General features: G+C 40.0%; 1 protein-coding gene across 2 annotated transcripts in view; it reads left to right on the top strand.

The window, feature by feature from the left end:
* The window catches only part of MYO1D (myosin ID), a 268,215-nt gene that overhangs the window by 159,878 nt on the left and 94,760 nt on the right, over positions 1-13,577 (top strand). The window contains exons 18-20 of one of the 2 annotated variants that reach the window (XM_036340564.1): positions 1,401-1,545; positions 2,073-2,177; positions 12,493-12,606. In XM_036340564.1, coding sequence (XP_036196457.1) covers positions 1,401-1,545; positions 2,073-2,177; positions 12,493-12,606 — 364 coding nt within the window. Of the gene's footprint in view, positions 1-1,400; positions 1,546-2,072; positions 2,178-12,492; positions 12,607-13,577 lie in introns of those variants that run through there. The other variant, XR_004972856.1, reaches the window with a different exon arrangement.

The raw sequence follows: 13,577 nt of genomic DNA, 5'->3' as shown, positions 1-13,577 counted from the left end.
TAAATTGGTGGCAGATGTCAGAAGATAAAAAAGTGCATGGGAAGAAAATTTTATATTAAATATCTCATTTGCTTTACAAGCAAAAGAAAGACTGCTCATAAAAAGAAAAAAATCAAACAGTGCAGATTTATTGAAAGCAAAAGTACCTAAACTCTCAGGTGTAGTGCTATCAGTGTTAGTTGTAGTCTTGGCAGCCTTTTTAATGCATGGCATGGATAAGTGTTTCTTCATGAATTGTATTCTCTGCAACCTGCATTTTTTTTACATAATCTAAAACGTAATTAAGTAATACATGAATACATGCTCATTTTTTAAAAGTGAAATAACATAAAAATATATAGGATATAAAGTTGAAATCCTCCACACCTCTTCTTGTCTCTCCCCATTTTATTTCTTTCCCCTGAAATAACCACTCATTAACAATTAGTTTATATCCTTCTAAATCTTTGTCCTTGCACTTACAAACACACATGCGTAAGAGACGGCATGATGTAATGGTTAGGAACACAAACCCTGGAGCCTGGGTTCATATTCTAGCTCTGCCACTGAACGGCTGTGTAACCTTGGGCAAATTCATTAACCTCTCTGTGCCTCAGCTTCCTTATCTGTAAAAGGACGGTAACAATAGTACCTGCTCATAGGGTTGTTAAAAGAATTATGAGTAAATACGTATGTAAAGCATTTGCTCATTCTATGAATGCATATGCATCTAGAGTCACATATAATTTGGAATTTTCCCCCTCTTTTACACAAGCAAGATTATAAGTATGGTTATATGACTTGACTTAGAAATAAGTCTTGAAGACCTGTGCATGACAACAAATAAAGATCTGAGTAATATTTTTAATGGATGCAAAGAATTATTGGTTTCGATTATGTTGCTCTGTGGCCTGTACAGTCTTCCTTAGATTTTTGAGGTTTTATGTATGGCCTAGAATTGATTAGTTTTTGTAAAATTTAGTGACAATATACACTCAGCACCTGCTGTGCCACAGGCACTGACCTAGGTTCCAGGTATATGGGGACAAACAGCCAAGATGCAAACGACGGTCCCAGGCATCTTAGGGCTTGCAGTCAATGAGCATTTTGAAAAGACTGCGCCTGCTCAGTTTATTGACTTGTTCGTTCTCTCTCTTTCTCTCCCTCTCTCTCTCTCTCTCTCTCTCTCTCTCTCTCTCTCTCTCTCTCTCTGAATGAATCTTGCTAGTTGTATTAATATAGTCCAAAGGAAAACTTTTTCTGTAAAAAGCCAGATTGTGTATATTTTGGAGGCATTTTACTGTTTTTAGGGTAGCATGCAAGCAGTCTGGGTTCATTCTACTTAATGGCAGCTTCTTGTGTTTGAGAATGAATGGTCTTGTGTTTCTACAGTAGAATACATTGTGTTTATTTACTCGTAGATGGCGAGCATCTCAGCTCATCAAAACCATCCCTGCTTCAGACCTGCCCCAGGTCAGGGCAAAGGTTGCGGCCATGGAGATGCTGAAGGGTCAAAGGGCTGACCTTGGGCTCCAAAGAGCCTGGGAGGGCAACTATCTTGCTTCGGTAAGTGCAGGAGAACTTAAGTGGGTTCACTCCTGCTCCCTTAACAAACAAAAAAAGGAGAATTTTTCTCCAAGAATTTATAGAAAAACTGACACCTTCAGAAACTAGATCCTATGAGCAACACTAAACTAAAAGTTTTATTGCTTCCAAGTGTACAACAGGTGACGTTTTCCCCATGTTAAAAAGAGTGTCCTGTCTCCTATCTGTGTGTATCAGGTACACGCTATACCATGGCTTTGACCATTTAAACCTTCCCTTGCATAACTCAGCAACTATTTTTAACTATCACCTTTATATCAGTTATTCCCAAAGCTCTGTTCCATCCCCTCTCAGATCCCTTATTTTAAATTTTTATAGGACTTTTGTTGTTAAAACAGCCCTTTAGTAGCTTACCACCTGGGATGGGGAGGTAAGAAGTAAGCGTGTGCAACGTCATGAGCTTAGTAATAAAGCCGTGCCCCAAAAGCTCACTTTTTCATCTGAAATGCTAAGCATCATCATTCGATCACACTTCCTGTCTCTTTCAGAAGCCAGATACACCTCAGACCTCAGGCACTTTTGTCCCCGTCGCCAATGAACTGAAACGGAAGGACAAGTACATGAACGTCCTCTTCTCCTGTCACGTCCGTAAGGTAAGGCGATGCTGAGACAGACCTCCTCGGAAGGAAGAGGCTGCTTCCCATGCAGTGCCCTGAGACACGCCTTCAGTGAAACATAGCGACAGGCGCACCGCTGGCCCTGCCCTCAGGAGGCTGTGCCTGTCGGAGGGAGGCATGGATGGAAGGGCGGGGGAGACCGCAGTGTCCGAGTCAGGCTATCAGCTTCATAAGGGAAGTGGATATTTTTAGCGACCATTCTTCTTAAAACAGGAGAGGGGGAACCTCCTAGAGGTCAAGGATTTGTATTTTACTGAATTCCTATCTTTCAAACACATACTAGTCTGCCTGTATTTAATGGTCATTGAGTGCTTTTTTATACATGTTTATTGCTGGGTTTTTTAAAAAATTTTTATTGATTTCAGAGAGGCAGGGAGAGGAAAGAGATAGAAACTTCAGTGATGACAGAATCATTGATCAGCTGCCTCCTGCACACCCCCCACGGGGGATTGAGCCCACAATGCAGGCATGTGCCTTGTCCAGGAATCGGACCCATGACCTCCTTGTTCATAGCTCAGTGCTCAACCACTGAGCCACGCCAGGGAGAGGGAGGAAGAGCACAGTTTGGAAAAGTGAGAAGGACATAGTGAGATTCGGGAGGGAGAGGGAAAGGTTATGTGCTAGGGATATATTTGCTCACCTGGAGCAGGATGTGTGTGGACTGTTATTTACCTGGAGATGAGAGCAGCTGGGCGAGTGGAACAGGTGGAAGTTGGAATGTGGAAGGCAAGGGACATAGTTGGTTTTTTAAAAACATTTGTTTAGAAAAAGAGAGAGAGGAAATTGAAATAACTATAAAAGAACATTTTGTAAAATTATGCAAATAAAATTATGCAAATAAATTTTAAAATGTTAATTAAGTGGGTAGACTTAAGAAAAACATTGCCTAGATTAACCCCAAGAGAGATTTTGATATAAATACACCAATATTTGCAGAAGGAATTAAGAAAATATCAAAGAGTTACCTCACAACAAAGGTTCAGGTTTAGGTGATTTTAGAGGTCTTTTGTTTCACATTTTCAAAAAATACATAATTACAGTGTTATTCAGATCAAAATAATGAAATATTTTTCTATATAAATGTGGGAAACTTTAAAATGTTAATAACAACTAGCGTTTGCAAGAGTTTAGAGAAACACTGTTGGTAGGTCATAAAACAAGCCTCAGTAAATTTAAAAGGATTGAAATCGTACAAAGTATATTCTCTGACAATAATTGAGTAAAATTAGGAAACAAGAACAGAAAGCAATTTAGGGGATGCACAGATAGGTGGAAATTAAGTGACACGCTCCTGAGCAACCAGTGGTCAAAAAAGAAGTCACAGGAAAATCAGAGCATTTGGAAAAGAAGATACAACATAGCAAAACTTATGGGAGGCAGTGAAAGTCATCTTAGAGGGAAATGTAATGCCTATAATAGAAGAGATGAAAGATCTCATATCAATAGCCTAATCTTCTACCTCTTAAGACACTGCTAAAAAAAAAAAAAAAGCTCACCCAAAGCAAGCAGGAAAATAAAATAGTAAAGATTAGAGCAGAAATCAATAAAATAGAGAATATAAAAATAATAGGAGATAAAACAACAAAACCGAAAGTTTTGGTTTTGATAAATCTTTAGTCGGACTGACCAAATACTATAATAGAAGAAGGAGATTGAACTATTCATGAAGTTTAAAAAAAATAACTGCTAGCGTTCAGACATTCAATTCAATGTAATATAAACTTTTAACAAAATAGGAAGCAGTCTGTTTTGAACTTAGAATGAAATAAATATCACCAAGGAAAGTTTGCTGGTATCTCAGAGCGGCTACCAAAGTCCCGAGTCTAATTCTGAGCTGAATTCAGAAACCCTAGTTTATAAGTGTACCTAGGATTGATCAGCCAATCAGGAAATGACTTTTGCTAACCAGATTTCATTGACCCGCACAAAAAAAGTATAAGCCCTAATGCCAGTAAATTTAACCAAGGAATGTACCATTCCAGCCATTTCCGCAAGTCCTCATTTCTACTATATAGGATACTTCCTCTCTAGAATCATGGTAACTATGAAGTCACATTAGTAATCAGGACAAGTGATCAAAGACCATTGGGTGGTGTTGACAGTCATCCTCTACTCTGGAAAAGCCTGGTGCCTCTGATTCTTTCTCTCCAGGGGTGACAATGGGATGTCTAATGGCATGTCTCTCCCTGGCTCCTCCTGGATAAAAACTGAAAAATTCTTAGCCATGCTCCTGTAATTTTTTTTAATGTATTTTTATTGATTTCAGAGAGGAAGGGAGAGGGAGAGAGAGAGAAACATCAATGATGAGAGAGAATCATTGATCAGCTGCCTCCTGCACACGCCACACTGGGGATCGAGCCCGCAACCTGGGTAAATGCCCTGACCGGAATCAAACCGTGATCTCCTGGTTCATAGGTCAACGCTCAACCACTGAGCCACGCTCCTGTATTTCTAAGTTCAATGCAGAATAGTATTTCTTCATACTATAGATCAGATTATGTCCTCTTTAGAATCTTTTTAATCCCAAAGACGTACCAAGATGAACTAGACTTGATTTCAGTAAAGCCCTCTTCTTTATGCCTTGACTTTTTTATGAAGCAGCCACTTTATATTAACTACCATCATAAACTGTCCTTTAAGATGAGAGACTTCTGCAGATAGCTGCTCTCACTCTCATAATAAGTCTGACTCTCCAGGGAATCTTTCTCTCTGGCCCCCTGTGGTGCTGACTAAACCTGTAAACAGATCTTTAGAAGTGTTTAGGCAAAAGCGAGATGACAGGGATTTTTTTCTTTAGTTGAGGATTTTAGTTTGGGTAAAAGAAGAAATAAGATGAGATCTTATCTAATATTGAGTCTGCAATCCAGTTTTTCTATTACTTTATGGATTTACGTGGAAGAAAATTAGTGTTCCTATGCCATAATTATTTTAATTTAGTTTGAATTTACAGATTTACATATGTATAGAATAAGGTTTTCTTGCCCAGCTGGTGTAACTCAGTGGATTAGTGTGAGCCCATGAACCAGGAGGTCAAGGTTCCATTCCGGTCAGGGTACAAGCCTGGGTTGTGGGCTCGATCCCCAATAGGAGGCGTACAGGAAGCAGCTGACCATGTTTCTCTTTCACTGATGTTTCTATCTCTCTATCCTTCTCCCTTACTCTCTCTAAAATCAATAAAAATGTTTTTTAAGTTTTTCTTTCCATTTTGATTTAGCTGAGTTATGCCACTAAAAGCTATCACTGAGTTGCATGACATCCCTCCCACTCGATCCATGTTTTAAGGACAACTCTGCTAAGACAGAAGGTAAAGATTTATGACCTGTTCACTTTAGGAATTACATTTTTACATTAAAAAAAAAGAATGTAGTATTTCTAAACATTGTCAGTAAAATTGCTGCTTTGAGGTTTTTGTTTGTCAGTTTCCAGATTAACTCACGGACATAGCACAGAAAGGACAATACTCTCCACTTGACCACTGTGGCCTATTGTTTGTGACTCTTGCATACCTCATGAAATTATGCAAAAACATCTTTTCATACTTTTTTGCAACACTCATATTTTTTAATACGAATTCGCAAAAGATGAGGAGCACTACTCTGGCTTATTATTTAGATTTTGTCTTTGATGTTCTCTCGTCTCCATATTCTAAGATGGCTACAAATGATGAGTGTTCTCCAACATGGGTTCCTGCTGAACCTGAGTGTGTTTTTAGAAAGGGCCCCAAGTTTAGTGTTGAACATGCTCTCTGTGTGCAGCATTCTCAGAGCCTTGAATGGACTCGTGAGTTACGAGCATCCCAGGGAAGGTTGTGGTTTGCATTGTTCCTCAATCCAGCCTGACTTGGAGCCCTTCCTTGCAGAAAGCATCACACGAGGCTAGTGTTGTACAAAACAACCTAGAAAAGGCTGATGTCCCCACTCTGCGGTCTCTCGTTTCAAGTCTCTGACGAGGGCCAGTTCGCTTTCATGGCAAACACTGTTGCCGTGTGCAGTGAATAAGCACCACAAAGAGTAGTTACTATTTCACCACATAAACTCTATTTTACTATTTTTAAAAATATGTTTTTATTGATTTCAGAGAGGAAGGGAGAGGGGGAGAGAAATAGAAACATCAGTGATGAGAGGATCACTCATCAGCTGGCTCCTACACGCCCCACACTGGGGATCGAGCCTGACTGGGAATCAAACCGTGACCTCTGGGTTCATAGGTCAGTGCATAACCACTGAGACACACCGGCTGGGCTCTATTTTACTCTTTATTGCTCTTCATTTTTGTCAAGACTAAAAAATATACTTTGGTTATAAGGATATGTTTAGAGAATTGACTGATAACTAAAGCTATGAGGCGAAAGGGAGAAGACTGAATAAAATTCAAACTGAACCTTGAATTTTAGTTTGCTATCTTTTACCTATGGCAATATATCTTCTGTGTCCCATCCACCTGTCGTAATTTACTCAGGTGTGTATCCTACCAATGCTGTCGATGTTTTCAAATGAATCTCTTAACTTCTTTGTTGCATCTTAAAAATAAGATCTTAGAAGCAGGGATGGAGGGTTATATATCACAACTGTGCCTTCTATTCTACTTAGTGGAGAGTTTTTAGTGGTCTTTTTTGTTGTTTTGTTTTGCTTTGCTTTTCCTTCTAATCACTGAGAAACATGACCTTGTAGTTCCTCAGAATTTTTTGAAATTAAAAAAATTCTTTTTAATTTATTGATATTAGAGAGTGCCGGGAGCCGGTCCATGCTTGCTGTTTCAAGGGACCTGGCATGTGTGGCATACTGTTCTTAATATGTTTGCTCACCTTCTTGGCACTATGTGTTTTAACCAAGGTCTCTGAGAAAGATTGTTTCCCCAGGTAGGGATTTTCCCCTGAAGTTAGGGAGGGAATAAAACCTCTTAACTAAGTGCCAGGCGGGTAATTAATCACTTTAACTATGAACAATCATGCTTAAGCTACATAATCTTTACTCCCTGGAATGGAGAAAAGAAACGCCCTAACCTTTGGAATAGAGATTGATAGGATTGGAATCAACTGGTATAAATACAGATGTAACAACACAGAACTTAGAAGACAGAACCAAGAGACACAGAACCTAGACACAGAACCTAGACACAGAACCTACACAGAACCTAGACACAGAACCTACACAGAACCTAGACACAGAACCTAAACAGAACCTAGACACAGAACCTACACAGAACCTAGGGACAGAAGAACTTCGCTGGAGAGAACATGGCAAAAGATCCTGGACAGAACCTGGCTACAAAACTTGGCTGGAGAAACTAGACAGAACCTGGCTGAAGAACCTAGAGACAGAACCTGGCTACAGAACCTGGATAGAACATGGCAAGAGAACCTGACTAGAACCTGGTGACTGAACCTGGCTGGAGAACCTGGACAGAACCTGTCTGGAGAACCTAGCAAGAGAACATGGACACAGAACCTGGCTGGAGATCCTAACCAGAACTTTGCTGGAGATCCTGACCAGAACTTGGCTGGAGATCCTGACCAGAACTTGGCTGGAGATCCGGCTAGAGATCCTGGCTAGGCTGCTGATCAAATAAACGCTGTCTCCGTGTCATTCCTTCTTCGCCGACTCCATCCACACCTTTGGGGACCCCTGGACCTGCTGGGGTTGGACCCCAGCAAGAGAGAGAGAGAAAGGTGGAGAGAGATTTGTTGTTCCACTTATTTATGCATTCACTGCTTGATTCTTGTATGTGCCCTGACAGGGAATCGAACCTGCCACCTTAGTGTATCCAGACAACACTCTGACCAAGCCAGGGTGTTCCTCAGAAATTTTTAGTGCTCAATACCTTGATTTAAATATTACCCAAATCTAAAATTAAAACCTGCTGGTCAGCAAGTAGCTAACTGCATATTTATACAGTGTCCCTTCATTAGACTGTTAGAAAAAGATGTGCCTACAAATGTGAGCATTTCTAACTCGCTAGTAAAGTAGCACTCTACAGAATCACACACACGTACATTTCCTCCCAACGCCATTATGTAATTTTATTTTCTTTATACATTGTATGAAATTATTTTCACTTACAACCTTATCTGTCTCATCTCCATCTGCTGTACTAATCTCAGATTTGTACCATAACCAAGGGCTTTCTGTCATTCCTTTGTATATCATCAGCAACTTATAAAGTACTTGAAAATGCACACTGTAAATTTGGGGGAAGAAAAAAATTTATCAAATCACTTAATTCAAGTAAATATTTACCAGTATAATTTTTTAAAGTTAATAGGAGTTGTATACTGGATTAACAAATGTAGAATAATTAATTCAGTTCCAATCTCACAACAAAATTGTGAGTCTAAAGATTTTTTAAGGGTAGCTATTATCAAGCAATACGCACGGCAAACACAGGCACAGATCCGTTTCTGTAGGCACCTCTCGCTCAGGACAGTCCGTCTGGCTGCCAGCACTCTGTGTGCATGGCCTTGTCGTGATGGCCGGCCGTGAAACTTAAGACTCTGATGGCATTTGTGGAATATAATGAACAACATAAACTGATGAACAAAAATAGATCCAGAGACATAGAAGCATCGACCAGACTGTCAAACCTCAGAGGAAAGGCAGGGGAGGGTGGGAGGAGAGGGAGGGTAAGAGATCAGCCAAAGGACTTGTATACGTGCATATAAGCATAACCAATGGACACAGACAGTAGGGGGATGAGAGCATGCACTGGGGAGTGGGAGCGGCCAGGGAGAGGTCAATGGAAGAAAAAGGAGACATATATAATACTTTAATCAATAAAGAATTTAAATTTAAAAAAAAGACTTATGGGAAAAATTAAACTCATTGGGGGGGAGAAAAAAAAAAAACGCTTTATGAGAAATGACAATATACAAATAAATCCCAACCATTCCAGCCAGGAGGATGAATAATTTCAAATCAGCAATCTGTGTGCTTCCATAGTGCCTGCAGCATTAGAGAGCTTTTTATTAAAGAGGTGGCTTACTCATAAAGGGGCACGCAGCCCCAGGTACATAAAAGCAAGCCGCCCTCAGTTCCTTTTCCAGTGCAGCAGTCACGGTCTTCCAGGACCAAACGGCAATGGGGATTACGCTATTGAGCACCTGTGCTTTTATTTGCACTTGGGGATTTTGTTCTTACATTATGCAACCTCCCATGTGCTGCAGCCTCTCCCCCTGTTTTCCCGTCTGACGGTTCCCATATCAACACCCATTGGCCCATGTGGGGAAGGAGAGTTCCTGAAGTTATCCTGTGGGATTTAAAGCAGTGGTTGCCAACCTTTCAGACCTCACGGACCACCGATTGGCGACCGCTGATTTAAAGGACTCTCATAACCAAGGGATGAGAAGAGATGTAGTATTACTCTGTAGGTTGCCCATTTCTCTGTTGGGGGCTAGGAGGTACAAGACAAAAGGCACCATAAGATCATGACCTGCAAGGAGCTAACTTACTGTTGATGAAATAAGAAGACAGTAAATAAAAATCTGTCATGGATAGTTGGGATTCTACGTTGGTTTGGTTTTGTCTTTGTATTGAGGTAGATAGTTTATATACAGGTAAATACTCATTATCTGAAGTGTACAGGTGAGTGAGTTTGGACTAGTACCTACACCCATGTAAATTTAAACCCTGTCGAGATACAGAACATTTCCATCACCCTAAAAAGCTCCTCATGCCCCTTCCCAGCCGTGTCCCACCCCCACCAGAGGCAGCCACTATTCTCATCTCCTTTACCATACATCCGTTTTGCTGTTTCTTGACCTTCATTAAAAAAGAAATCATACAGTTTTATGTAAGATTTTTTACTTTGTTTTGAAGTGAACTTGTTAGTCTTTTTATAACTTTTTTTTATAACATCTGTAGCAGTTTTACAAGGAAAGCAGCTTTTTTTTATATACTTCCAATTTAAAACCATCTGTATAATCTCTCATATTGGCTGAATTCATTAGACCTAGATTAGTGGGTTATAGTCATTCGATTAATTATTACAAGGTTAATAAGTAACACCAACCTCTTGCCAAACATAGCTTCAACTGTAAATTTAAAGAAACACAGTGCTCTACACTGCTATTTTAACAAGTTTATTTCTTATAACAAGCATCCATGGTCTAAAAATTACAAGTCAGCTGTCCTTGAAATTATTCAAGCTTTCCAATTATTAAATGAAAGATTTGCGCTTTTAATAGAGAGATGTAGAGAGTAGCTCAACTTCGTAAGGAGAACCTACAGACTAAGGATAGATGTAACTTGATTGTGTTGGTATTTGGACGTATTGGCCAACCTCTTTCCTCTCTTTCTTGGGGAACAAAGAGTAATGATGGATCCAGGGTTTTGCATTAGCAAAAGCACTCACGACAGTGCTCCTCTTATCTTCAAGTATCCTGCTTTAAAAGAAGAACCTTGTGCCCTTTATATCAATGTTAATTTTTAAATTTCATTCTTGATTCTACTTATATTCTATTTCTCCTACAACTGTGGGAAGAAGTTCAGAAAAAACAGCGATCGCTTTTCACTATAGGAATTGAAAAGGTTTTATAATGGAATGAAAACTTAAGCAAAATCTTGAAATACACATAGATAAAAAGAAAAAGGAAGGAGAAAATCAGAAACACAGAGAACATAACATCACACAGGAGCAGAAGAAATGAATAAGTAGAATAATGGCGATAGGGAAACTTGGAAGTCAGGTAAAAGAATCATAGAATCTGAGGAAAGGGGACCTTGGGAATCCCTAGATTTCCTATTGCAGCACAAACCCCCTCTACCACACCCACATCAGATATCCACTGAGCTTCCGCTTGAATCCTATGTGGGGCATGTACTGCCTTCTCATAGGGCCCATTCTTTTTATGGATAGTCATAATGAGGAGACAGTTATTTGTGCTCTAGGCAAGCAGGCACTGTCCCTTTTTGAACATATATATTTAATGGCATACTGTCATTATACTCTATGGAATTTAATCTGTGCATTAGGAAAGGGGCAGAATGAGTTGTTTCATCTAGGGGTTTTCTTTTTCGTTTACAGCTTCATTGAGATATAATTCATACAGCATCCTATGCACCATTTTAAATCACACAATCCAATAGTTATTAGTATATTCACAGAGTTGGGTCTCCATTACCACAATCAATTTTTGAACGTTTTTATTACCCCCAAAAGAAAAACCACACTCCTTAGCCGTCATCCCTCCAAACCTCTCATCTCCCCCAGCCCTATGTAACTACTGATCTACATCCCGTTTCTATCCATTTGCTGCTTCTGGACATTTCATATAAATGGAATCATACAGTATGTGGTACTTTGTGGCTGGCTTACATAACATGTTTTTAAGGTTCATCCATGTTATAGCATGTATCAGTAGTTCACTTTCTATTGCCAATTTATATTCCATTGTGTGACTATATCACATTTATCCAGTCCAGTGTCAGTTGGGCGACATTGGGTTGTCTCTACTTTTTTGGCTATTATGATAAATGCTGCTGTGAATATTCAGGCACAAGTTTTTATGTGATTATATTGTCAGTTCCCATGATATATACCCCTAAGAGTGAAATTTCTGGGTCATACGGTAATTCTCTGTTTATCTGGCCGAGGAACTGCCAGACTGTTTTCCAAAGTGACCGCATCACTTTATATTCCCGCCAGTGGTGGTGAGGGCTCCAGTGTCTCCGCATCCTGACCAGCACTTGTACTGTCCGTCCTCTTTATTGTCATCACCCCAATGGCCACGAAGTGGCATCTCACTGTGGTTCCGATTGACATTCCTGGTGGCTGGTGGCATCAGGCATGTGTTCATGAGCTTATTGGCTATTTGTATGTCTTCTCTGGAGAAATGTGTATTCACAATTAAAAACCCATTTTTCATTGTTGGTTTGTTTTGTCCTTTTATTATTGAGTTCTGTATTCTAAATACAACATACATTTTATTCTTTATATGTTTTAAATACAAGTCCCTTACCGGTATATGATTTGTACACATTTTCTCCTAGGTGGGTTATCTTTTCATTTTCTTTATAGTGTCTGGGTTACGTGGTTTCAGACTTTTAATCATTATGGGGTGTCTTTTTTTGTTTGTTTTTTCCCCGTTAAGTTGTAAAATCATGGAGTTTAAATTGTAAAATTCCACAAACCTGGACACTGCTCCTGCTTCTGCATCTCTGCTGCGTCCAGTAGAGTGGCCGTCTGTTAAAGGCTGCGTCTCCACAGGCAGCCACCTCTGCCCCTCGACGTTTTCCTCGCAGATCATTCGGCTTCATGCTTCATGAGATGATAAAATTGTTGGTTGGTTTTCTTACAGGTCAATCGGTTCAGTAAGGTGGAAGACCGCGCCATTTTTGTCACTGATCGTCACCTGTATAAGATGGACCCCACGAAGCAGTACAAGGTGATGAAGACCATCCCTCTGTACAACGTGAGTGTTCTCCGCTTCTCTCCGAGCAAAGGAGTATCAGCCTGGGGTTCGGGAGCCACTTGTGGGCTGACAGTCTTGGTCACTGAAACCTTCGGGGCTTTAGGAAGCCTGTGAACCCTTGAATGTTACACCCATCTTACGTTTTATACAGATGTACAATTTTCTCTCAGGGGGATCCAAGGCTTCCAGTAGATTAACGAAAGCTTTTTTTTTTGTTTTTAAGCGTAAAGACTCTGCATTCTGTGTGATCTTTCTCTGGTCTTCATTCTACTCACGGCTTCACTGTTGTGATACACAATATGTTTTCTCATTTATTTTCATAAGGCTTGTTCTTTCCCTATGCCTAATCCTGCTCATTGCTTCAATGTGGTGACACCTAATATATTTTCTTATTTATTTTCATAAGGCGTGTTTTTCCATTTGGAAATGGAGTCAGGTAGAGGAACGGTAGAGAATTACTTTATGAAAGCGTTGCCTCTCTTTGAAATGTCAAATGTGTGCTGCTCCCAGAAGTTCTTTCCACCAATATATTTTACCTCTGATCTAAACCCACTCAGTGGCCCGCTGTCTCCACGGGCTTTCCAGATTCTGGCATCAGCTCCTTGTTTGAAATGAGAAATTTGGTAGGTGTCTCTTTGAATTTCAGTACGAGATTTCTTTTTCATTTTCCCCCCCCTGCTGTCTGCGGCCTGCTTAACAAGTGACTCTTTGTTCTAATTCTTCAGAAGGATCCTACCAGACCCCAGATCTGTTCATGTGAAAGGTGATTTTCTCTGTCTGTTAGTTCTTAATGAGGGAGGTCTGTGCCGGTCCCATGGTAGACTGTACGAGGAATATTATTAAAGAGTCTTTTAAATCCTTTTGGTCTCTGCAAAAGGGAGTAGGAAGGACGTTGTTTTGTAGCTGTATTTTGTTAAATCAGGAGTCTCATTGGTTGTGAGGTACAGAGAAAGCAAATCATTCCTGATTTT

This window comes from Myotis myotis, unplaced genomic scaffold, assembly GCF_014108235.1.
Source record: "Myotis myotis isolate mMyoMyo1 unplaced genomic scaffold, mMyoMyo1.p scaffold_m19_p_17, whole genome shotgun sequence".
Taxonomy (NCBI): domain Eukaryota; kingdom Metazoa; phylum Chordata; class Mammalia; order Chiroptera; family Vespertilionidae; genus Myotis; species Myotis myotis.
Note: the sequence above shows the minus strand (reverse complement) of the source record. Positions and strands in the feature narration are given on the sequence as shown.